The following is a 25,103-nucleotide window of genomic DNA, read 5'->3' as shown; positions in this document are numbered from 1 at the left end:
ACCCTCCAGCAGCACAGCCCTTCTGGGCATTTCCACAGCCTGGCGCTCAAGCTCCTCCAGGGGGCTTGCGGAGCCAGAGGCAGGCCCTGCAGAGCTATCGTTCTGGGTGATTCTAGGAGGGGTCTTTTCTGGAGGGTCTCAGAGGGGCTGTCGGCAGCCTCCCTGGCCATCCTCCGTTTGCACCCCAGGGTTTCTGTCTGCAGAGCCTGGGGGTCCACAGACGCTCGCGTCCCGCTCCACCCCTGGAACCCCCCAGACCCCACACACGGTTCGCCGCACACTGCGCAGCTTCCACCCTTTACTGACCGCGCCGGAGCGTGCGCGAGGCGAGCCCACCGGCCGGCCAATCCGCGGGGCTTACGTCATCAGCGCTCGCCGCCCCGCCCCGCCCCTCAACAGTGGATCTCGTAGGCGGCCGGTGGCTGCAGCGGCAGACCCTGTGCGAGACCCGGCGCAGCTCCCTCGGCCGACTCGGCCGGACCCTCGGCGAAGAGCGGCTTGGAGCGATCGATGACGAACATCTCGTGGCCCCGCTCGTCGCGGAGTTCCTCGAGCTGCGCGAAGGTGCAGGGCCCGTCCGAGTAGTCGTTGACAAACAGCGCGCCCTCCCCTGGTGGCCCCGGCGCCTTTTTCCGCCTGCGGCGCCTGCGGCAAATCAGAGTCGCCAGCAGCAGCGCCGTGAAGGCGAGGAGCGCGATGGCTGCAACGACGGTCGTCTGCGTGGCCAGGCCCAAGGCGCGGAAGGCCATGCTGCCCGCCTCGTGCAGGGGCTCTGGGGGCGGCGGCGGTGCCAGCTGCAGCTGCTGCTGCCTGGACAGGTTGACCAGGAGCTGGAAGGGCACGCGGGCGGCGCCGCCAGCATTGGAGGCCTCGCACTCGTACTTGCCGGCATGCGCCAGGGTGATGTTGGTGAGGAACAGCATGCCGCTGCCCGTGTCGGAGGCCCCGTGTCCGCCTGGGCCCCGCGCCCCGCCTTCTGGCTGGGCCTGGGCCGGCGGGTGTCCCTCGCGAGGCTGGGCCAGCTTTCTCCAGGTTACCAAAGGCTGCGGGTAGCCTGAAGCCTGGCAGGCAACCCGCAGATCCTCACCCAGGTGGGCTGTCATCTCCAGCGGCTCAACGTGCACAGAAGGCGGGATGCAGATGAGGCTACCGCCAGACACATCCAGGAGACTCCGAAGTGCCAGGCGTGGGGGCTCTGCACACATAACCTTGTCCCTGGGACTGAGCAGCCTCTGGCCTCCCTCCTTGATCCAGGCCCCTAGCCAGTGCAGGGCACAGTCACAGCGCCATGGGTTCTCTGTGGGCAGAGAGTGGTGGGCAGGTAGCTCAGGTGACCCCAGATCACAGCCTGTAAGTTGGGGTTCTGTTGCCCAGAGCAGGAGCTCCTTTGCCACCTCCCACAGAGTGGGGGACCCCTGCACCCTACTGGTGTGGGCAGGCTCTTCCTTCCCCCTTTAGCTCTGTGATGCACGTTCAGTTCACTTTAGCCATCTCCAAGGAAGCTGCTGCCCCAAGTCTCTCCCTGCAGGTTCTCCCACTATGTTGGGGGAAGCCTGGTAGCCACATGGACATCTCGCCAGCACTGAAACCTTGCAAATCCTGTCAGCCTTGTCTTCAGGTGCTGTCTCCCGGACACGCCCCTAGTCCTGGTCTCATCTTTCCACTTTCTGCCTGCCTGCCCTCTGATGGCCCCCAAAGTATGCATGGCCCTTAACTCTGTATTGTCTGTTCAGGGACTTCTACCTTTTTTGTCTTCTTACGCAGGGTCCCCGAGCTGTGCTCCTACCAGCACCCCCGTGCCTAGCAGGGTTCTATCATGGTTCCTGCTAGTGTAGCCCTCCAGAATGCTCAGAGCCACTGTCATCGGAGGCCCCTCCACACCTGGGCCTACTCCCTACTGCCACCACTGTGGCCAAGGAAGATACGTGCATGAGACACTTTGTCCCCGAAAGAGGTACCTGTGAGTCGCAGGACCTGCAGGCTGGCCAGGGGCTGCAAGGCCTCACGACTAATGGTGCCCAGCTGGTTCCTGCTGAGGTCCAGCAGTGCCAGGGATGAGAGCCCAGCCAGGGCCTGGTCCTCCAGCAGCTCAATGCTGTTTTCCTGCAGGTGCAGCTCCTGTAGTCGCTGAAGTAAGGACAGCAGATCATCAGGAAAAGGGGCCCTGGGGGACACGTCCCCTTACCAGGCTAGGGTGGGCTGACTTTTGTTCCCTTCACTACTACAGCCCCGCAGAGCTTTGTAGTACTGGAACACCCCTCCCCTTTTCCCCGTTCCCTCCTTACCGGCAGGTGCAGGAAGGTGAAATCCAGCAGCTGCACCAGCTGGTTACCAGCTAGGTAGAGTATGCGCAGCTGGGCCAGGCCGGAGAAGGCACCCACACGCAAGCCACGTAGCCGGTTGCCTGTGAGTGCCAGCTCCAGTAGGCGTGACTGCGCACCAAAGGCGCCTGGCTCCAGGGCGCGCAGGCTGTTGTTGTGCAGGTAGAGATGGCGCAGGGCGGCAAGAGGCGCCAGGATGCCTGGCTCCAGGCGCGCGATGCTGTTGTCCTGCAGGAATAGTGTCTGCAGGCCAGAGGGAGGGAGGGCGGTTGTTCAAGCCACCGAGGGAGTCTCCCTCTAGCGTAGGGGCCCCGTCCACCCACAGGACGTTCACACACACCCCTCCTGTCGTGGCGGCCCCTCCCAGTGCCCACCTGCGTCCCGGGTGGGATTCCAGGCGGGACGACGCGAAGCCGCAGGGCCCCGCACTCCACCGTGGCGCTGTAGCAGCGGCAGGCCGCCGGGCAGCCAGTGGCGCCGGGCGAGAGACTAGGCAGTGAGAGCAGCGACAGCAGCAGCAGTGCTGGCAGCCCCGGGGCCATCTCCCGTGGGTCCAGCTGCGGACCACGAAGCTGCAGCCTCGTCACCAGCTTCAGTATAGTCGGCCCGGGTGGGGTGCGCCTCCTGAAGTCTGCCCCTAATGTTTGAGAGCCAGGGAAGGGCATGGATGGAGGCTCACCTCATGTCTAATGTTTGAAAGTTTACAAATCAGTTTAAGAGACTGATAAATAAAACGTTCGTTTCCTTTACAAAACCAGGCCAATGCTCTGCTCTTCCTGCCCCCGCCCCTGCCTGGTATGAGGCTTCCTGCTCAGGCACGTGGACGTCTGGGCAGCACGGCCGTCTACCCTCTAGCAACCAGTCACTGCGGGGATCGGGTGCAGAGGCTGGTGCAAGATATAGACGAGACCATGTGGGTGGTGAGGTCCCGGTCGGCAGGGAAAGAGCAGGCTTGGGCTGACATGTCTCCTTGTGTTCGTGGACTCCACTCCGGGGCTGGGCGCGAGATCTCGTAAGACAGAGTCCAGAGCAGAAGTCCCTTTTGTGTTCCCAGGACAAGGCCTGAGACCCACACTGTCAGTGTCCCTGCCCTTGCCTTACCTTCACCCAGTGTTGTCTAGTCCTTTTACCCTACAGCTCATGCTCTGTCCCCCACCCTAGGATTCACCTATTGAGACATGATGGAGGACAAGGGCAGAACTGACCTTAGGGGAGCCACCAGCCACATCAAGGCACAGCTTTGTGCAGCCCCTGCCCTGCTAGGAGGGAACACCTTGGCTGGAATGAGGGCTTTTTCTCGGGGAACTTGTTAGAGAATTGGGAGAATGAAGCAAACAATAGGAAAGTCCTTTCAGGAGCTATGGGCGTGTTATTCATGCTGGCCCCCCCACAAGTGCCTGTCTTTGGGGCTTGGTTGGGCCCTGGAATGGCTGGGGTGTGAAAGAAGAGTCTTGAACCACCGAGTGGTTTCCTAGTGTAGTTTCAACGTTCTTCCGGACTGTGCAGGAAGGTGTAGTGTGTGGGGGATTATGCACATGCAACTGTGATCCTAGAGAGATGGGAAGACCTGGGTCTAGTACCAGGTAGAATGAATCCAGTTTTAAGGTGGGGACCTGGGCTGAGGGTGTGCTGTCACCCAGTCTCAAGCCCCACCTGAAATGGTCCCCACTCTGAACACCTGCCTGTTCATCAGGTCTCCCCGCTAGTGAGTCATGGGGAAAGGTACCAAGTGACTTTGGTGTTTGTTTAAATCTCGCCCTAAGGTGTAACTCATGATTATTTAAAGTCACTAGAGATGAGGTAGGCACAGCAAAAATTTTAATGGAATAGCTTTGGCCCAGGCAGAGGCAATTCCCAGGTGTCTCAGGATGTGTGCGAACCCCAAGAAGCTGGGGGATTTCTCTGGACCCTTGGCATCCAACTCCTTGAGCAAAAGGTCTGCCCCGGGACTCGCCCACCCAGCCTCCAGGCCTCTCAAGTAGAGAAGGTGCTTGGCTTCTTCCTCAGGACTCAGGGTGCTGCTGCTCACAGGACACCCCTAGATGCCAGTGCGTGTCAAAAGGCAGGCCTGGGCAGGGATGAGGGCCCAGACAGGAAGAGCAGGGGAGGCCTGCCCAGAAATCTTTTTACCCAGCGGATAGCCCCTTAATCGACGGGGCAGGGGGCGGGGCGTCAAACAGGCTTCAGCGATGGCTGTCACTGTCTCCGGGGCGCCCATCTGTGAGGGGGATGGAGTGGAGAGGGAGGAAGCCATGCGTCGCCCTCGGGCGCAGCGCCAGGCCCAAGCCGGGTGCCTAGGTCCCCCACGGCGTCCCCTGCAACACGGGTCTGTCACAGAACATTCAGGGCAGGGCGTGGTCCCCGCTAGGTCGCACTGCCTTGTCGGTACGCGCTGAGCACAGACCCAGGAAGGTGCCCTGATACCGCCCCCACACTCGCTGACCTTGGGTCGGGCGCCCCCTCACCTGACGCTCCCGCGGCGCGGCTCCCCCGCAGAGCCCGCGGCGCCCCGTTTGACCAAGCAGCGCCGGGCGGGGGAGGGGCAGGCGCCCCTCGCGCACGCGCACTGGGGTGCCCGCGCCTCCTGCCCGGCCGCCCGGGTCTTCTGTCCTGAGCGCGGACGGAACCAGAGGGCGCCCCAGGCCCAGGGTGTGGGGAGTACAAGTGCCCGTGACCCCGCCTCTCCGTGCCGTCTGTAGGTGCCCGGGCAGCGGCAGCACCTCGGACAGCGCCGGGTGAGGCGGGGCTGAGGTGGCCCTCAGCTGCGCACGCGCACTGGGCCGGCGCGCTCTCCGAGTGGCGCGTGCGCAACGACGTGGGCAGGAGATGCCGGAGCAGCGGCGGGATCGCGGGGTGGGCGGTGGGTCCGGGAGTGCCCGCAGCCGTTCGTCTGACGCTCAGGGCTGCGGGGAAGCGGGAAGCAGTGGGGCCAGGTCCATGGTGAGGGCGAGGCGGCGGCCCTCCCAGCGAACGTGCGAGGGCAGTGCGGACACGCCGGGGGCGTACTCGAAGCAAGCACTGAGCTCGAAGGCCAGGGCGGAGCGCACCAGACCCACGCCGCCCGCGCGCTCTGGCGCGGGGTGATAGAGGCGTCCGTTGGCGGCCAGGGGCAGCAGGCGCGCAGGCTCGAAGGGCACGGCCAGGGCCTCCCCGCCGCCGCAGTAGGAGAGGCGCGGGGTCCCGGGGCCCGCCGCCAGCAGATGAGTGAAGACCACTGGCTGGTCCTCGCAACGCAGGAAGTTGCGCTCCCTGCCGCAGGGCGAGAGGAAGGGGAAAGAGTCCTCGTAGCGCCCGCTGCGGTTTCGTCTCAAACGGGAGAAGAAGGTGACCAGGAACTGCGGGTCTGTGGGAGTAAGGGGGGGACAAGGGCGCTCATAATGCCAGGAGCCCGAGATCCTCGGGCCCTGTTCCCCCAGACAAACGGCTCGCCCTTGGCCACGCCAAGGGCCGGCACCGGCTGTCGGAGGGCCGCCCCGGTTTCCCCTAGATAGCGAGGTTCTTGAGCTTAGGATACCCATTCCCCTGCTGCGGGTGGGGTTGGGGAGCGGAGCCCTCCAGGGCCTTCTCGGAAGGGATAAAGAAGGTGAGGGGAGGGCGCAATAGTACCTTTGAAACAGGTGATGAAATTCTTCATTTTGGAGTCATCCAGGAAAAGCTGTAGACAGAGGGATAGGCCGTGGCCCATGAGTCCCAGCTGGAAGCGCCCCAAGGCGGGGAGGTCCAGGTAGGCCTGAGCTCGGACCAGTGTTCGTTTTCCTTGCTCGTCTGCACATCGTGCCGAGAGCCGTGTAGAAGGTAAACCTGGGTGCCCTGCCGACATGCCCGTATCTACCCCACACCCCGGGCTGTGCTTCCTCGCGCACAGTTTCACTGAGGTGCCCACATGCCATTCCCGTGCCTCTTCCTTCCTTTTGAGTTTATAATCTGATTGCCACCTCCTCTGTGGAGGCTATCTGACTCGCTTCTTTTAGAAATGACGGTTGCCCCCGCCAGGGCTTCCAAAGCAGGCGGGGCGGCCCAGGGCTGGTGGCCGAAGGGTGGGGAAAGAACTGGGGATGCAGAGCGCGCGGGGCGTGTGTAAGGTAGACAGCTGGGGGGACCAACCCTCTTGAGCTACGGATGGGCGCCACAGTCTCCAGAGCGCTCCCCTAGCTCAGCAGAGCCAGGTCCACTTACCTTGGAGACCCAGCCCACTCTTCCGGCCCGCCCCTCCGCAGGGGCCCTCTTCAGCCCCGTCCCCAACCCACCTGGCCCTGATGATCCACGTAATAAAAGTACTCGCGTGTGCGGGACTCGGGGCTCTGGCCCTGAGTATAGGAGATGCCCCTGCCCCCACCGCAGGCCCAGGGCCTGGGGGACCTCGCCAAGGACAGTGCCCAGGCCCGGAGCGCTCCGCACGCTGGCCACATACTTGTCTGGCGCCGGAAGCGGCCTTTGGGTCACGTGACGGCGGTGTTGCGCGAACACGCGTCCCTCTGCAGTGGAGCCCTTGCACTTTGGGTTCCGGCGACGGCTGTGGAGCTTGCCCCGGCTTGGCCGCGCCCGTTTCCCGGATTCCCGGGGGCCCACCCTGCCGTCGGGCTGGGGATAGGGCCACCTGACGGCGGAGTGCGTGAGACGTGGGTGCATGTGGGTTCATGAACTTGGAGACGGGCTGGGGACGGGGCTTTGTCCCTCTGCCTTCAGAGGCTGGTCACCCGCACGTCGGCGAGGTACTTGCACTCGCCTGTCTCCTCCCCCATCCGCTGGGCAGACAGCTCGTTGCGGCAGTTGCGGGTCCAACTACGTGAATAAAGTGGTGAATAAATACTGCCTCGATGCTTATGCCAGGCTGGGGGGAGAGCGAGTCAGGAAAAGCCCACCTCCCCGGGCAATCAGGGTCAAATCCGATACCCCAGGTGGCGGCAGACGGCCCAGAGCGGCCTCGCACCTTGCGCACCTACCTGGAGCCTCCTTCCTGGCCCCAGCACCTCGGGAAGCAGCCTTGCTCTTTTCCTCCACCCCACCTTCGCCCCTCTCCCTTCTCCTTCCCCACTCCTACTGGCCGCTTTTCACATTCTCCCCTGACCTAGCCATCCAGATGCCCGTATCAGCAACCGATTGCCCACTGTGGTAAGCTGCCCAGCCCCCGACTAGACTCCTGCAGCTACGGGAGAAAACAGGCAGCGACCATGGCTCGCAAGTTTCCATATGTACTTTATTCACACAAAGAGTTGTCACCTGTCAGTCTGTGGCCAGGCCGTCCCGGCCCAGGCCCTGAGACCACCTGACTAGGACGCACCCCCAGGGTCACCTGGGGCCTCTGCACGGCTGGGCTTTTTTCTTTTTTTAATAAATAAAAACTCAACTCTAAAAAATATATATATATAAAAACTGGGGAGAAATTAACTTTTATAATTGGAACTCAAAATCCCAAAGTGGAAAATGTACAAACTGAGAGTCTAGGTACCCCCCCCCCCCCCAGTTCTGGCCTGCAGGAAGGGCAGTCCTGGACACCCTCTTGCCCCCCAGCTTAGCTCCTTCCCGCTCATCTGCTGCAGTTCCTGAGTAGGGATGGAGCAAGGTTCGGTTTTTGGTCGGACGCCAAGAAAGTGGAGAAGAAAATAAAGGAATGATAGATAGCAACTCGCTCTGCACAGAGGACGGGCTAGTACGGCTCAGAGATAAATAGCATTTGGGTTAAAACTATGTCATTAGCAAATTTAGTTCTTATATCTTTCACTATTTATATGTCTATACACAGGCGGGTTAGGGTGCAGGACAGATTCTGAATTTATAGTCACACCAAGAAAAAATACTCTCGCCCCTCCCCCACCCTGCCCCAAGAATGCCTGCCCAACCCTGACCCCCAGAGGACTTTGGTTTGGGGGCCCCTCCCCACCCAGATAGTCCGCCGGGCCCTGGACCAGCTGGGCCTGGCTCTGGTGGAGGACAGCCCCGTGCCCTGGAGCCCCCAAACTCCTGTGCAGTGACTACGATGGAGGCCACAGGTGGCGGGGGAATGGGAGGGCAGGGGCTGGAGAGGGTGGAAGCTGCAGGCCGCGAGGCAGAGGGAGAGAGGGGCAGCCTGGCAGAGCCCAGGCCAGGGCCAGACTGAGCGCAGGAGCCCTTGGGAGGCAGCTCACCCTGGGGAGGTTGGCGTGTGCTCTCGGGTGCCCGGGAGGGGCAGTGTCACTTGGCTCCAGGAAACAGAAGGCACTTTCTCGGGGCTGACCTACGGCCGGCGTTGGGGAGGCAATGCCCATGGAACTGGCCACTAGGCGGGGGACCAGAGGCACCCTTCCTGTAGCCCCTCTGCCCTGGCTGCGCCCTCAGGCCGAAGGCCTGGGTGGGGGAGATGGGGGGGGTTCCAGGGCTGGGGCGGGCATGGGCGGAGCCTGGCATGCGACCTCCGCGGCTGGGGCGTTCCCTCCCCCCTCCCCGCGTGCTCCCCTGCCCGGGCGCACCCGAGCTTCGGCTCTGTCCCCACCCTCGGTCCCTCGGCCCACGTGCTATAGCACGCCCTCCATGAAGCTGGTGTCCAGGTGCTGGATGAGCACGCGCAGGAATGACATCTCCTTGCGAGTGTTCTCGAAGATGACACGTGGGTCGTCCGATCGGCAGCGCAGGCAGTTGGGCGCCATCACCATGGCCAGGTTACTGACGTCCATTTTGGTGATGGCCACGTTGGCGGGCTGCACGAACACCTGCGCGGGGCAGCGGATGGTGGGCCGGGGCGCGGCGTAGGGAGTGCCCGGGATTGGGTGGGACGTGGGAGGGGCGAGGGGCGGGGGCGTAGTCTGGGCGGGACCCGCAGCGCACCTGGAGAAAGCGGATGAGGTAGCACAGCACCAGGCGATTGATGCGCGGCAGCGCGTGCACCACGGCCACCGCGGCCTCGGGGCTCTCGTAGTGCGCGATGCACTGCTCGTAGAACTCGTGCGGGATCAGGGGCTCCTCCAGCTCCCGGTACCACAGCTTCAGCAGCGACGCTGCGGGCACAGCACGGGGGTTCAGCCAGGCCCGGGGGCCTGGCACCCCTGCGTAGAACATGGTGCGGTGGAGCACTCGCCTGAACCGCGCGGAGGGCGTGAAAGGGGCAACAGGCGGCCTGAACGGCCGGTGGCCGGAACCTGACTGGAAAGGGTCCTTCTGGTCAAGGTGGGCTGCGCGGGCCCAAAGGCTAGCGAGCTCCTGGACCTGAGGGCGTGGGCTGCTCCTGGAAGCCTGGGGGATTATGCCGGGATTGATGCGCAAAAGGACTTCTCCGAAGGGCTGTGCAGCTGCTGTGAGTAGGCAAGAATGGAGGGAGGACCCCGGGGGCGGCTGTCCAGTGGACAGGGGGTACGTCTGTGCTGGAAATAGGCCAGGAACAGAACGTCTGAACTATACGGATCAGGCCTGCTCCTGCTACCCAGGGAGCTGGGGGCTCACCAGGGACGTGGGGGCTCACCAGGGACGTGGGGGTCCTCCAGGCCTGTAGGAACCTTCCACTGGTCCACCTGTAGTTTCAGGGCGTTCACTTCATCAATGTCCCCAGGAACTCTGCGGAACACAGGGCGGGCGTCACGGAGGAACCCGAGTTCCTCCAGTCCGGGCTGCTCATCCCCTTCCGACCTGAGTGGCCTCCCTCTCACCAGGGAAGTGTGTCTTGGGGCCCTTGCCCCAAGCAGATGCATTCCTCTGCAGGGCTACGGAGGCCCAGACCCACCAGCCTGTTTCCCCAGTTGTCCTTCTGAGGCCTGGGTAGGTAAGTCATGACAGCAGGTGACTTGGCCATGTGCCACCCCCCAATGGGGCAGGGACCGTCATCCCCACTCACAGGTGAGGACTAGTGGAGTTGGTACATCTCTCCAGGTCATATCGCAGGCCCTACCCATGGCTGGTGTCCCAGTGGCTATTACTGCAGTGACACTGTCCCTAGCCAGTCGTCCTGCCTGGGTTTGGGCGTGCTGCCATTCAGGGGGACAACCCTGCTGAACTGCCTCCTAAGGGCGGGCCCCTGCCTGCCCTGTCTCTCCTGGCCACACACAGTGGCCTGGCTCTTCCACTAGCTCCAGGGCGCCTCCTCACCCGCACGCTGGCCATTCGGGGCCGTACTTGCTGACTCTGCTACCCAGGCCTGGAGCCCAATGGCCCGTCTGCCCGAGGCCCCACACCCAGGGCCCAGGTGGCGGGGCACCTGAAGATGCCTTCCGTCTGGTCGCCGTTGAGTGCCAGCACCTCCTCAGACAGCCGTGTCTGCACCCAGGGCAGCTGGCGGTCAGGGTAGCGCTCCTTCTGCATGTTCATGATGTCCTGCAGCGCGCTGCCGAACATGGACGGGCTGAACACGGCGTTCTTGGCATGCCGGATCTCCTCCACGTTGGGCTTCCTCAGCCCCTGCGGAGACAGCCACTGTGCTGGTGGCCCCACCGCCCGCCTCTGCCCACACCCGAAGGCCGCTCTCGGCTCCTCTCATCCCTGAGCTCCAGGTTGCTGACCCGCCAGAGCTCCCTGTTGGGCCACCACCAGCATCCTGAGTTTCAAGGGAGCCAGGTGGGAGTGACTCCTAGGTAGGCCAGTCTGGGAGCTGCCTGGGGCCAGAGGGATCACGTGAGGTGGCCTTGGGGTGGGTGCAGTCTGCTTGCGGCAGGGCTGGAGCAACGCACTCAGGGGTGAGACGGTGGGGAGGGGGCGCCAGGCTCGGGGACAGTGAGGCAGCTGTCTTCCAGGAGTGCAGGAGGGTCCAGGGGATTCCTGGATGGGCAGCAGGTTGAAAGGTGTGTGTGTGGGGGGGCAGATGCTACACTGTCCAGACAGCAGGAGGGGAGGATGGCCGCAGGTCCCAACATGCCAGGGGAAAAGGCTCAGCCGTGTGGTGTACTGAGGCCTCCCGTCCTCTATGGGGCCAAGGAGGATGGGATGGGCTGTGGAAGGGGGTAGCTACCAGATGGCAGGTGTCAGAACAGCAGTGGAACGTGCTGCTAGAACCATCTGCCTGTCTACCTACCTGGGACCGGCTCACCTGTCTGTAGGGTGGTGCCCATCCCTGGCAGGTCTGTGATGAGTCTGGGCCCAGTGTGAGCAGAGGAGCACGTGCTGGTCTTCTGAGCCCACCTGCCAGGGGTGAGGGTCCCCTCTGGGAGCCGGGCCTGCCCTCTGCACCTAGCCATGCCAGCCAGATGGTGGGAGGCCTGGAGCAGCTGGGGACGCTGCCATCCTCACTAGGTTGGGACCTGGTGCCCTGGCCTGGCACACCCCTTGGCCTGCACTGGCACTTGAGCTGGGGGTGTGCCCCTGCCCGAGGCCGTCCCTGGCTGCCTGCCAGGTGGGTTCCCACAACACTGCCCCCACCTCCCTTTGGACCCTGCTAGGCATCACCAGCACAGCCCACCCCCTCCTGCTGGCTGTGCTGGGAGAAGCTGGTACCTTCTTTGCCCCAGTCAGGGCCGCCTTCTGCAGCTTGTGGTAGCAGTACTTGGCATACGTGCTGATCGCTACCCCTGGAAAAGAATGGATGCTGGTCGGCCTGGTGTGTGTGTGTGGGTCACAGGGGCTGCAGGTCAGCTGTGGCTGGGGCAGGAAGCAGCAAAGGGATGAGGAGAGGCAGCTCCTGCCAGCCCCTTGCCAGGGCGGTGGCCATCATTCCCCAGGACTGTCCTCTGGAGCAGAAACCCACATGGAGAAGGGGGCACTTCTGTCACCTCCGAAGAGCCAGGCTGGAGAAGGAACCCCTCTGCCAGACCCCCTACCCCCCACGTCCAGGAAAGGCAGTTTGGGGATGAGGCTGTCAACACTGAGGAGCCACAGGCAGGACAGGGCTGGGCCTGGGTCGCAGGGGCTCAGAACACCAGGCTTCCTCTCCCAGCTGGCCCTGGGTGCCTGAGAAGGGTCATTTCCACGTGCAGCAGGCCTGGAGGCATTCAGAGGCCACTGTCTGGGCCAGCACATGGTCCTGCTTGGTTGAGGACGGCCTAAACGGGGGTGGGGGGGAAGGGAGGCCCTGGGCCTGGCCCACGGTGGAAAGAGACAAGTGTGGACAGGTGCCCTGTGTCCTGAGCCTGGGTGTCACTGGGAGGGCAATACCTTTGGGCTCTGCCTGAGGCTGGGGGCTTTTGAAGACTCCACCCCTGGCAGAAGTTCTAGTCCGTGGTCATGGCAGATGGCTGTGCCGGAATTCTGAGGGCAAGGACCTCAGGGACCTTGGCCCGGGGGCTGTCCAGATACAGGGATGAGGAGAGAGGAGACCCCACGGGGCAGAGTCTGAAATGTATGGAGCAATTTTGCTGCCCCAGGAAAAGGAAGGGAAGAGGAAGCAGCAGCAAGCCAGAGAGTACACTGAGGCCAAACGTAGAGGAGCCATCGGACCACATCCACAGACCAAGAGACAGACTGAGGGCTGGACACGTGCAGGCTCAGGACAGACCCTTTCAAGGCTCTGCCCCTGTTGGGCCCGCCTGCCCAAGTGCCAGCTGTCTGCCAGGCCAGGGCCGACCCAGGCCTCAAACCCAACTGCGCGAATCTTCTCAGAAAGGAAGCAGTTTCTTCTGTTTGTCTGAGGACATGGGGATCCTTGGACCCCAGTGTGCAGAACACAAACATGTCTTAATCCGTGAAAATCTCATTTCTAACTTTCACAAAATACTTCTGCTGTTATAACTGGTAAGGGGATTTTTTGGAGTAATCAAAATAAAAACCAAACATTTCTCACAGATGTTTAAACCCTGGAAAATGTTTCAGGTCCGCGGGGACCCACAGAGACCTGGCAGAGTCCCAGCTGCAGCCTCTGATCAACTAGCTGGGAACACAGTACCTGTTACCGTCTGCCACAGGCTGACGAGGCCCTTCTGGGGGTGCTCTTGCTTTGGGGAGAATGGACGATGCTTGAGCAGTGGGACCCAGGCTGTGCTCTGACCACTGGGAGCCCAGGGAGTACCTTGCAGAAGGACTCGCTCTCCCTCACACTGGGGTTGTGCCCACCTACCCCTCGGGCAAGTGCCTCCTGTCCCTCGTCGTGGGGACGACTGGGGAGACATGCCCTGACCCGCATCTCCAGCAGGCTGTGATCTGAAACGGCTGTGCCTGCAGCCTCCTGGCTGCTGATGGCCAGACGCAGCCATTCTGGGCCTGAGTTCCCTCCTCTGTGGGACAGGGACAGGAACGACACCTGCGTCACAGGTGCTGTAAAGGGCTGACCGTGCAGCCTGGTGCCCAGTGAGGGCCCAGCAAAAGCAGCTGCTGGTGTCAGTTTTGTGGGCAGACCAGGGACTGGGGTCATGCATGCCCAGAGCCCTTTGCACCGTGTGCTGCCATGGGCACAGCCTCCTGGGCCAGGACCATGGGTGTCTGAATGCCCAGGGGGTCAGGCAGTGCCCATGGGGAGCCCGGGGAAACCCTCAGTGGTGTGGAGTGCTCTGCTCCCAGCCCACTGTCCCACCTGTTTTGACATCTCTTGGCACTGACCTGCCATCTCTTGGCACTGACCTTGGGGCGTCAGGGGTCCAGCACCCTCTTCCCCTCTCAACACCTCAGGCTGCAGTGTCCTGTTCAGCCTGGCCCAGGCCGAGAGGAATCTGCCCGCTGTGCCCTCAGCCCCACCTCACTGCGGCAGCCCCACTCTCAGGAATGGGCTCAGACAGAGGCTCAGAGCACCTTCCCCATCCCAGACCAGAGTGGCCCAAGTGCAGCTGGGAATCCTGGGTCACAGCTGCCCATTCTCCTGCCCGCTGAGGTCCCGTGGTCTCAGAGAAAGAGGGGCAGAGCCAGGCTGGATGACAGCCATGGGACCACCAGCAATCCCAACAGGGAGGGCACAGCCTTGGGTGGGCAGAGCTTCCCTAGAGCTTGGACAGGGTGGGGCTCCTGAGCCAGGGATGGGGGCCTGGCAGGGAAGGCGGAGAATCCCCAGGCAGGTAGTGCCAGGCTCTGCCCCCTGCCCCAGTGACACCAGGGCTTAAGGTCAAGCACTTACCTGGGGCGGCCCCAGCAGGCCTCGGCCCCCTCCCCACTGAGAACCAGCATGCAAATTGGACACTGTTCTGAGCACCACAGAGAAAGGCACAGGGCAGGTGTGGCCTCTCCCGGGAACTATATCACTGGTCACTGACCCGGGGCCTCCAGCCAGCTCAGGAGGAGGCCACAGGCCTGTGGGTTAGTGCCCACCCCCAACCCCCAGCCCAGAAGTGGTTAGAGAAGAGGCAGGCGGCCGAGGCCGGAGAGCAGAGCTGTGCAGACGCAGCCCAGGGCTGCAGAAAGGCCCTACCATCCGGCTGCTCAACATAGGGCTTGGGTTTCTTTCTCAACTTGGACTTCTTCTTAGTGTTCCTTTCCAGGAGCTCTTTCATGTGCTGTGTCACTGGGGAGCAAACAGAGCCATGAGGACCAGAACAAAAAGCTAGGAACACACGCCCACAGGGACCCCACTGCATTCCACTGGCCAAGGCCCAGCTGGGGGCTGGGGGCTGGCCCAGGAGTGCTGGTGCAGGCGAGTGTCCTGTGAGCGGCTGCCTCCTGCTCACACCCGAGGACAGGCAGGGTCGTGTGTGGACCACGCAGATGTGCCCACGCATGTGCGAGCGTGTCTGGCTGTGTGGCTGGGGGAGGTGCCAGGGGTCCTTCTGCACAAAGGAGGTCCGCTCATGACCCTCGAGCCCCAGAAAGGCAGGGGTGCAGCCCTCCTTCTTTAATGAGCTGGTGCTGGAGGCACTGAGAGAGGGGCCCGGGCACACCTCCCAGTCTGCAAAAAATAACAGCAGTTGATGTGGACCCCTTCGTTACCCCTCCGTCGGGGACTCCACATGGAAGTCACTTTGCACGTACACACGAAGGGTGGAGTGAGTTCTGACTCCTCCAACAGTGTGCCACCTACACAGCGTGCGGGAGATAGCTATGTACCTGTGTGGCCATCTATCACCTACCATTTGTCTATCATCTATCTGTCTGTCTGTCTGTCTGTCTGTCTGTCTGTCTGTCTGTCTATCTATCTATCTATCTATCTATCTATCTATCTATCTATCTATCTATCTCCTATTAACCTATCATCTGTCTATGTATCTATCTTCTATCATCTATTTATCTATCTACCTATTATCTGTCATCTATCTTCTATTATCATCTATCTTCTATCATCTATCTCAAATACCTATTATCTACATTCTATTAATGTATCATCTATCTTCTATTATCATCTACCTATCATCCGTCCATCTATCATCTTATCCTTCCTTCCTTCCTTCCTTCCTTCCTTCCTTCCTTCCTTCCTTCCTTCTTTCTTTCCTTCCTTCCTTCCTCCTTTCATCTATCTATCTATCTATCTATCTATCTATCTATCTATCTATCTATCTATCAATCATCATCTAACCACTCTTACATCGTTATGGAATTACAGACATTGGTTTTACACTTTGGGTCACAATCTAACATAACTTTATTTTGTTACTCAAATTGCTCCAGCTCTGGGCACTGGGATCTCCTGTCCCACCACTTGCCTGGCATCCCCTTGCCCTCCAGCATGTCTCTCTCAGGCACAGCTCAAGCCCTAGAAGCAGCTGTTTCTCCCAGGAGCTCTGGTTCTTTTAGTAGAAAGAGGGGTTAGAAACCAAGATCTGGGTGTCAGGTGTGCTCACGTCTACTGGGCGGACAGAAAGAGCCAGGAAAGTCACATGTGTACTGGCCCCTGCACACACATCTGCAAGTATTTCCATGCTGATGCCTCCAGCTCTAATCCATCACCACACAGATCCCTCCAGACTCCTCTCCGTGCCTGTATGCTGTATCTTAACTGGTTTATCTTTTCATTCTCTTAGCAGTACCTTTTGAAGAGCAGATTTAATTTTGACTAAGCCCAATTTATCAATGTTTTTCTCTTATAGGCAGTACTTTTAGTATCACATATGAAAACTGCCTAACTCAAGAAAACAATGATTTTCTATGTTTTACTCTAGAAGTTTTAGTTTTCAGTTTTACAGTTTGGTTTTGTGAAATGCTGCTTCTACATTTGAGATGATCATATGGTTTTCCTTTTTTACTCTGTTAAATAGTTCAAATTACAACTGACAACTGAATGTTAAACCAACGTTTGACTTAATGAATAAACCCCATCTATTCAAGATGCATTATCTTTTTATATATTGTTGGATTCAATTTGCTAAAATACTGTTAATTTTTGCTCTATGTTCATGAAGGATAGGGTCTGCACTTTTATTTCTTGTAATGCTCTTTTCTGATTCTGGAATAGAATGAATTGGGAAATATTCCCTCTACTTCAATTCTCAGGATGAGTTTGTAAAGAATTGCTAAACAAACAAAATGTATGGTAGAATTCAACATTTGGGCCTTGAATTTTTTTGTGGAAAAGTTTTTAAATGTCAAATTTCTTTAATAGATATATGATTCTTCTGGCTGTTTGAGTGATCTTTGGTAGTTTGTATCTTTCAAGGAATTTGTCAATTTCCTCTAAATTGTCAAGTTTATTGGCATAAAGTTGTTCATAACATTTCCTTATTATGCTTTCAACATCTGTTGAATCTGTAGTAATAGCGTCTGCCATTCTTGATGTTGATAATTCTTGTCTTCTCTATTTTTGTCCTGATCAGTCTAGCTTGACGTATATCAATTTTACTGATCTTCTCAAAGAATCACCATTTTATTTCATTGATTTTTCTGTTCTCTTTGACTGTCATCTACTCTGATCTTATTTCCTTTCTTCTGCTTACTTTTGATATAACTTACTTTTTTTTAAGTTTCTTAAAGTAGAAGCTGAGGTCATTGATTTCAGATCTTATTTTTCTAACACAGGTAGTTCTAATACTGTGCTATAAAATGTCCCTCTAAGAACTGCTTTGGCTGCATCCTACAAAGTCAGAATGTTATGTTTTCATTTTCTTTCAGTTTAAAATACTTTCTAATTTCCCTTTTGATTTTTATTTGACCAATGGGTCATTCAGTAGTACAAATACTTACGGATTTTTCAGATATCGTCATCTTACTGATTGCTAATTAAATTCCTTGTAGTTAAAGAACACACTTTCTATGATTTACACTCTTTAACATTTATTGAGATATCTAAGGCTTAGAATATGGTCTATTTTGGAAATGTGGCTTAGATTTGAGTCCAAATGCCCTGGATTCAGTATCTATGCTTTCCCTCACTCCACTGCATCTGTGTTTTTTTTGTTGTTGTTATAAACAGATTTTGAACTAGTCCTTTTGCTTTCATCTTCAAGGTCACCTCCTTCCCAAAACATCGTTAGAGGAACAGTCGTGGCTCCACCCACTACTGAGCTTTTAAAGGTTTGCTACCTGCTTTGGCTTCTGAGCTTTCCCGCCATCTGCTTGGGACCCACTTTTCTTGGTCTGCCAAGTCAGTTTTCTGTGACTTGTCCAGGGCTTCTCAGCTTCCAAAACACAGTTCTTCCTCCTCCTTGTCCGTTCCATTTTTTTTTTTAAATTGTGATGAAATATACATAACATAAAATTTACCATTTTCATATTTGATCGTGCAGTTCAATGGCATTAAGTTCATTTACATTGTTGTGCAACACTCGCCTCCAACTGTCTCCAGAACTTTTTCAGCATCCCAAGTGGAAATTCTGTAGCATTAAACAACTCTCCATTTCTCCCTGCCCCTAACCCATGGTAACTACAGTTTTACTACATTCTGTCTCTATGAATCTGACTCCTCTGGGGGTGTCGAATGAGTGGATGCACAGAGTATTTGGTTTTCTGTGATGGGTTCTTTCATCAGCATAATGTCCTCGAGGTTCATCCACGTGGTAGCCTGTGTCAGAATCTCCTCCCTTGTTGAGGCTTGAATGATATTCCATTGTGTGTAAACACATTTTGTTCATCCATTCACCTTTTGACGCACTGCTTCTACCTCCTGGCTACTGTGAATATACTGCCGGGGACATGGGTATGTAAATACCTGTTCATGTCTCTGCTTTCAAGTCTTTTGGGTATGCACCCAGAAAAACTGCTGGATCTTATGGTAATTCTATGTCTAATTTTTTAATGAATAGCCATTGTTTTCTACAGTGGCTGCATTATTTTACATTCCTTTGTGACTTTTGTTTTTTTGCCTTTTATAAATTCCTTCAACTGTTCTTTTAGCGGGAGTTCAAGATTAAGTCCGATTAAATGCATGTGTTTGATGTACGGTCTCTACTTGGAAGCCGGTAAGTGCTGCTAAGGTGTGAATGCATGAAATGCGCGGCAGTGACTGGAAGCCCCACGGTCTGCAGCCCTCACCATGCTCCTTTGCAGAGCAAATGGCAGAGCTGCTGGCTGCTGTGCCCACAGCCAAGCAATGTCTGTGAGAGCCTGCTGAGGGGCGTCCTGGGAAGATAAGCAGTGAAGTCACCTTGGGTGCTGGCAGGGCGCTGTGACCACGTGTGAGACGAGGCTGAGGGATGCGGGGCACATGAGCAGGGTTCACCACGTGACCTTAGTCCCGCAGGGTGGTGACCACACAGATGTCACACACAAGCTGGCAGATGAATCAAAAGCTTTGGAAGCGGAGGCTGGAAGCACGGTTCAGAATGAGGTGCCCAACATGGCAGTCTCAGCTCTGCCCTCGCCGGCATTCCCAAGACAGGCTGCAGTTTCCTTTTCTAAGTACAGGCTCCATCATCTGGGGCAGAGGGGGCCTGCCTTTCTGATCAGCAGCCAGCACCCACGTTCTTGACAGGGCCCAGTGGGAGGGAGCACAAGGCCTCTCCTGAGGGCTCAGTGCTGAGTGGGGCCTGCAGCACACGCCCACTTGGGAGCAGGTCTCAGGGCTGGGGACAGGCTTCTGGTTGGGGGGGCAGCCCCGTGCCACAGATGTGAGACCCACTCCCACAGTCCAGACACGGGTCTTTGCCTGCGTGACCACAGAAACCCATCTCTCTCTATGGCCCCAGATCACACGGCGCTCTGAGACCACCAGGCCTCGGTCAGCCATGGCTGCCTAGGCTTCCCCGAGTCCCTCTGACATGCTGGCCAGGCTCCCACAGCACAAATGCTAGGACAAAGGCACACAAATTTCTGTGCCAAGACAGTGTCCTGCTGGGCCCTGCTTAGGGCCTGCAAGCCAAGATTGCAGTAGAAGCCCTGGCCGGCAGGAATGGCTCTGGGAGTCTCCGACCCCAGGACACTGCTCACTCACCTTTTACACTCTGCAAGCTCTCCCTGGGGCCCTGCAGGCTGCATGCACACTCTTCCAAGCCTCCAGCTCAAGGCAGTGACATTGCAAGGCCTCAGGAAGAAATCTGAGGTGAACCAGAAGCCATCGGGAGCCTACCTTCTCCTGGAAGGGCTGAGAAGACCAGGCAGAGCCAGGCTGCCTGCCAGTCTTTGTGTGCACGTGGCAGGAGCTGCCTGGGGAGACCTGTCTGGTGTGGTCGGTGATTCTGCTTCAAAAACTGCATGCATGGCTGAACGTACTATGGCTTTTAAGATCTGCTCCCAAACGGCTGATGTGCTGGATGGTGCTGTGCTCAGTGCCCCTGCCCTGGGACCCAGCACTGCCCTGCTCTGCCCTGCGGCCCCGTCACTGTGTACACACGCCCTCGTCTCCCACACCTGGGCTGGGCAAGGCCCCAGCTGAGAGGGTGCATGGTCACTCCTGCAGAGCAGGCTACGGCATGTCTGACCTGCATGGCCGTGGTGAGCATGTGAGTGTGTATTTTCACATGTGTGTGTACAGATGCTGGTTCCACGGCTTATGCTCTATGAATACCCATGACCACTGGTGTGGCGGATGGTGTGCTGCAGACACAGGTGCTCTTTTGGGTCCTGTCCCATGCTCACTTGGCCGGGCCCAGGACTCAGGCCAGCTGCTTGGTTGGCACAACCATGGCACTGAGTCCTCCCTCCAGCAGGCCAGGCTGAGGCCCAGATGAACCCAAGGTGTGGCCTTCAGGAGCACAGGGCAGAAGCTGGTCCTGCACCTGGCCCAGGAAGTTGTCAGCAGATGGCCACCTCTGCTGGTCCTAACCTTACCCCTTGGGGCAGCTCAGAACCCATGTTGCCTACAGGACCCCGGCAGCCTGTTGGTCTTGCCAAACCCACTGCTGGGCCACTCTATGCAGCTGTCACCACGACCTCCCTGCTCTCAGAAACACGCCCAGGCTGCAAGAGAGCTGAGAGTGAGTGCCGTAAGAGCAAATGAGCAGACTATGGTCTCACTGCCTCGCCAGGCAGGGCAACAGCCCAGTGGCCTTGGAGCAGAGTGGACACTTGCAGGCTGAGACGTGGATGACACGTGTCCTCGTCCTGGCTCCCACCTGTTGGCCTGTGGCAAGAGACTCAGGGCCTCGGTGCCAAAAGAAAGGCTCCCCCAGGACTCCCACGTCCCAGTGGAGACCCAGGATGTGGCCCTCAAGGGACGCATGTGTCTGCTTGGAGGTGCTGCATCTATCCACACGTACCTGCTAGTTCTGGCCCGGCCCTCGCTGGCTGGAGGCAGAGCTGTGGTGTGGGCCACGGGCCGCATGCCAGGCTTACCTTTGGTGTCGTTGACCGGGTCCATGTGTCGGTAGATGTAGCCCTCCAGGTAGGAGTGGAACTTCGGCGTGGGTGGGAAGAAGGCGAGGCAGATAGCCATGAGCTCCCAGCCACGGGCCAGGCTCTCCAGGCGGAAGTTCTCAGTGGTCTGCCGGCACAGCTGGATGTAGAGCTCATCTCGCAGGCCCTGCACGCTCCAGCCCTTGGTGGCGATCTCCAGGGCCACGTGCAGCGGGTCCGCTTTGGCGCGCCGGTCGCCCATGTACATCTGGATGAGCTTAAAGATCTCGCAGGCCTCCTTCTTCACATGGCGGTCGCTGGTCACGATCATGGGCTTCTTGATGGGCTCGCTGCTCCAGGCCAGCATGTTGGCGATGGACACCTTGCGCCGGAACAGGCCCTGCGTGTGCTTGTTGAAGTGCTTGGAGGCCCAGTTCTCGATGTCTGTCTCCGAGGACGGCTTGCGCAGAGTGAACGTCGGGAACACACAGCTGGCGCTGGGCATCACGCTGCGGGTCTGTCGGCCGCTGTCAAACTGGGCACAGGTGCCGAGGTCCTCAGACTGGGGGGGACAGAGGGGCTGTGAGGGGGTGGCGGCCCTACCTGACCCGGCCAGGGGACAGGCCTGGCCTCCCTGCTGCCCCAGGGTACGGGCAGGGATGTCAGGCAGGGAAGCGGCACTTGCTGGTCATCCGTGGGTGGGGCCAGAACTACCTTCCCAGCTGTACCCCATCTTGTTCTGCCTGCCGCACAGACGTGCTAGCACCCTCCCTCAAGGCTGGGGCAGGGACTCAGAGAGGCCCACCTAACAACCTTTGTCCTGGGGATGCGACCTCCAGGAGGTGCCCTCCTTGCTCCCGAAACCAAGGGTAATGGGACCAGTGCAGGTCTGGGGGCGGAAGGAAGCCTCTTTCTGTCTGTCTGCTGTTCTCCTGTGTTACAAGCCGTGGACAGAAACGTGCTCTGAGCTCTCCAGCCTGGAGGGACACTAAGATGGCCCTGTCATGGGGACACTGGGTGTTCGTGCACATCTTCCTTGGCAGGGTCGGGAGTGGACAGGAAGAGCCTGATACTGGAGGCCTCTGGCCTCTGCCGGCTCTGAGCAGATGCCAGGGCAGAAACTCCGCTGTGGCTTCATAAAGTAGACTGCTGTGAAAGGTCAGGGGTCAAGAGGTGAGAACCAGAGCATCCACCCACATGGAGTCCTGGGCACAATGTTCCTGGCATGCCACCCAGACATAAAGGCCTGGCCACCGGTTATACCTGGTGCTGCCCAGGGAGGGCACATCAGGTGAGTCTCTGCTTCAGCCCCAGCTGCACCCTGAGGTCCTGGGAGTCACTTGGGACATGCTGAGTGCATCCTGGCCCTCCCTGTATGTGGGAGCCCCCTGAGAGCCCATTCACAGGTGGGAGAAGAGGCTCAGGGGCTGTGGGGGAGAGCTGCCCGCCCAACTCCCCTGCCTCCATGGTGTGGAATCAGGGCACAGCCCCTGACCCCCAGGTGACTTGCCAGCACCCAGCCGGGCCTCACTGCGGACGCCCTGCCCTTGTGGGGTCCCTGGGTGGGCACTTGCTGCCTGTTGGCACCTCGACTGGGGACCACCGCCTGCCCCACCCCTGCGGATGGGCTGCGCATACCTACCTGCGAGGGGTGGAGGTAGGGCTCCGGCGAGGCCAGGTTGGTCTGTACAGAGACGCTCTTCTCGAGCAGGATCTGGGGGAAGGCAAGCCTCTCCAGGGCGCCCCTCTGCCAGTGCTTGCTCTCCTGCTGGGCCAGTGCCTCATCCTCGCTGAAGGCACGCACCACGGGCCCAGGCATGGGGAGCGGCACTGCTCCATCGCTCTCGTAGCCGGAGCCGTCCTGCTGGGAGTCCCAGCTGCCCCGCTGCTTCATGTGGAAGTGGGCCTGCTGCGCCTCCCAGGCCAGCCGCGCATGCGCCAGGAAGGGCTCAGCCCCACCCCGCGCCCCATCTGCCTCGCCGACCTTGGCCTCGGTGCGTGTCGGGGCCAGGCTGGGCCCACACGTGGGCCTCTCTTCGGCCAGGGACTGCTCCAGCAGGTCGCGGTCCCCAGGGCTGTCCGTGGACGAGGCGCTGGGGGCGTGGCACAGGGAGGGGTTCCTGCTCTTCCTCTTGCGGGTGCCAGGCGAGTAGCCTGTCGAGGACATGGTATCCTGCTGGCTGGACCAGGACATGGCGTCGTCCTGAGCCTGGGGGAGCTGCGTGGGCGGAAGGGCGTGCCGCAGCTCGGGCCCCTCCATGCTGCTGTAGTCCCCAGATGTGACCCCCAGGCGCTGGTCCCGCAGCAGGCAGGGGCTGGGCTGCAGGGAGAGCGAGCCACCGCTGGGGTTGGGCGCGTACTTGTGCCGGGGGCCTGCCCGCAGCCTGGGGCTCGAGCCGGCCTGCTCCACGTACACCAGCTGCCGCACGTACTCCTTGCCAGCAGGGCTGTACTCCAGGCTCAGGAAGCGCTCGGGGCACTTCTGCCGGGTGAGCACCAGTTGCTGGAAGGGCGAGGCGGAGGCCTGCTTGGGCGACTGAGGGAAGGCCAGTGGCTTCCGGACCGGAGACCGCTGGGGTGAGCCGGCCTGGCAGGCCCCGCTGGTCTCATACTGCACGTCCATGGGGGGCTCATCGTAGATGGGGGCCTGGTACTCGATGGGGGGCTCCTCGTAGAGGGGGGGTTCATAGGCGTAGCGCGGGGAGGAGGGCTGTGAATCGCTGGCAGGCTTGCGGGGCTGGGCCAGCAGCGGGGAGCAGCTTCCCAGTTCAACCCTCTTCAGGAAGGGTGATGGCCTCCGCTCTGGGAAGAAGATGGGGCCGTCTGTGTCGGGAGCAAATGTCTGCAGGCTGGGCGAATGCTGCCCACCTGAGGGTCTGCGTGAGCGGCCTCCAGGCTGGCTGTCCAGGGGGTACCCATTGCCCTGGGGGGAGAGGAAGCTGGGCTCCCTGTCGGCAACTTTGATGAGCACACGCTCCTTGGTGCCCGAGTTCCACCGGAGGGAGGAGGTCCTGGGGGGGGGGTGACAGGCACAGGTTACCAGGTGGGGAGGTCCGGGGGGGGGGGGGAGGCAGGTTACCTCGGGGAGGCAGAAGTCTGACTCCGCTGCCAGCCTAGACCCACTACCCCCCTGCCCTGGCCGCAGGGGTGTCTGAAGTCAGGGCCCAGAGGGCCCGGTCACTTCTCCTCCTCCTCACCCCCCGCCCCATGGGGGCTGCAGCCTGTGGGGGGACCTGGCAATGGCCAGAGGGCTCCCCGTAAACGACCTGTGTACCGTTCATTGCAGGGGCCCTGAGCCCTGGGCAGTGCAGCCTGGAGTAGCTCCTCTGCTGCCTTGGGAGCTCCCTTCACACACCTCCTGACTCAGCCCTGTAGCCTTCCCTCCAGGGAGCCCCTCCCAGGCCCCCACCTGGATTGCTGCCCATCATGACACTCCCAGCAAGGGCCTGTCCATGGGTGCCTGTTCTGGTCCCAGCACAGCATGAGGACAGAACTATTTCTACAACGGAGAGCTGGGGACCTCCCACGAGAGGCCTCAGACTGGACTCCACGGGCACATTTCCTGCAGGCCTCGCGCCCAGCTCAGCACCTGCCCTGCTCCTGTGGCAGGAGACCGCGGTGCCCAGTGCACTTGTGTGCATCTTTGAACCAGAGGCTCCCATGAGTTCCAAAAACCCTAAGTGTCCTCAGTTAGCACTCTGCGCCTGGATGGAGACGACAGGACTGCCCACACTGCCTGCAAAACCCCGACTCAGACTAAGAGCAGCCAGGACCCTTGGGAGTTGAGGGACACAAATCCTGGCCCCCTCCACCCAGCAGGGAACCATGCCTCTTCTGAGCCTCATTGGCTCAGCGACAACACGGGCAATACTGCCCCTGGGCGCTGCTGGAAAGATACTCAGATTCAAGATCCACACTGTGCTCTGCCTGCCCGAGGTCAGCACAGCGTCCCACATCCCACGACCCACAGCAGCGCCACCCACTCAGGGACCAGACCTGGAGTTCAGGAGAGACAAGCAGGGCTCACCTCTTGCCACATGCTTCCTCCCTCAAGCGACTTCCGGCTGCTTGTATGCTTTTCCTGTTGTGTTTAGCATTTGGCACATGTGCTTACGTGTGTGGGATTCACAGCACTTCCTCAAATCTATGGCTTGACATGTTTTGTGACTTTTGGAAACTCCTGACCATTATCTTTTCAAGTGTTACTTTCTCTCATGTCTTCTCTTATCTGGGCATCAGTTACTGTCCTTTCCATTGTGTGCCCGTGGTCTCATGTGGTCTCCTGTATCTCCCATCCCCTGGCCGCGCCATACTTCACAATGTCTATCTTCTCTT

At 59.3% G+C, this 25,103-nt stretch overlaps 3 protein-coding genes across 9 annotated transcripts in view; all 3 read right to left on the bottom strand.

Annotated features, from left to right (window-relative positions):
• Window positions 1–285: 285 nt before the first annotated feature.
• On the bottom strand, window positions 286–4,919 carry LRRC24 (leucine rich repeat containing 24). The gene is made up of 5 exons (XM_019717125.3): window positions 4,787–4,919; window positions 2,696–2,958; window positions 2,286–2,564; window positions 1,959–2,127; window positions 286–1,297 (listed from the first exon to the last, which is right to left on the bottom strand). The coding sequence occupies exons 2-5, from the start codon at window positions 2,861–2,863 to the stop codon at window positions 393–395; spliced, it is 1,521 nt and encodes a 506-aa protein (XP_019572684.3). The 5' UTR covers window positions 2,864–2,958; window positions 4,787–4,919; the 3' UTR covers window positions 286–392.
• C6H8orf82 (chromosome 6 C8orf82 homolog) lies at window positions 4,123–6,864 on the bottom strand. Of its 2 annotated transcripts, XR_012490724.2 has the most exons (4): window positions 6,569–6,864; window positions 5,928–5,976; window positions 4,787–5,664; window positions 4,123–4,636 (listed from the first exon to the last, which is right to left on the bottom strand). XR_012490724.2 is itself a non-coding variant. In XM_019717168.3 (3 exons), exons 1-3 carry the CDS (start codon window positions 6,728–6,730, stop codon window positions 5,219–5,221), a joined length of 657 nt encoding a protein of 218 aa, XP_019572727.2. In that variant the 5' UTR covers window positions 6,731–6,864; the 3' UTR covers window positions 4,123–5,218. The 2 variants fall into 2 exon arrangements, 1 of the variants encoding a protein (XP_019572727.2); XM_019717168.3 differs by having other exon boundaries at window positions 4,123–5,664.
• A 636-nt stretch (window positions 6,865–7,500) lies between these two features.
• Window positions 7,501–25,103, bottom strand: part of ARHGAP39 (Rho GTPase activating protein 39) — a 57,690-nt gene continuing 40,087 nt past the window's right edge. For 2 of the 6 annotated variants that reach the window (XM_088799223.1, XM_074316522.2), the window contains 8 exons: window positions 22,411–23,779; window positions 20,769–21,330; window positions 14,545–14,637; window positions 11,712–11,785; window positions 10,483–10,682; window positions 9,754–9,845; window positions 9,123–9,292; window positions 7,501–9,007 (listed from right to left, as the gene is read on the bottom strand). In XM_088799223.1, coding sequence (XP_088655349.1) covers window positions 8,813–9,007; window positions 9,123–9,292; window positions 9,754–9,845; window positions 10,483–10,682; window positions 11,712–11,785; window positions 14,545–14,637; window positions 20,769–21,330; window positions 22,411–23,779 — 2,755 coding nt within the window. In that variant the 3' untranslated portion in view covers window positions 7,501–8,812. Of the gene's footprint in view, window positions 9,008–9,122; window positions 9,293–9,753; window positions 9,846–10,482; window positions 11,040–11,307; window positions 11,400–11,711; window positions 11,786–14,544; window positions 14,638–20,768; window positions 21,331–22,410; window positions 23,780–25,103 lie in introns of those variants that run through there. The other 4 variants (XM_074316523.2, XM_074316525.2, XM_074316524.2 and 1 more) reach the window with 4 other exon arrangements.

This window comes from Rhinolophus sinicus, chromosome 6, assembly GCF_057876585.1.
Source record: "Rhinolophus sinicus isolate RSI-liver-muscle chromosome 6, RSI-T2T, whole genome shotgun sequence".
NCBI lineage: Eukaryota > Metazoa > Chordata > Mammalia > Chiroptera > Rhinolophidae > Rhinolophus > Rhinolophus sinicus.
The sequence above is the reverse complement of the archived record's forward strand: the minus strand, read 5'-3'. Positions and strand labels throughout refer to the sequence as shown.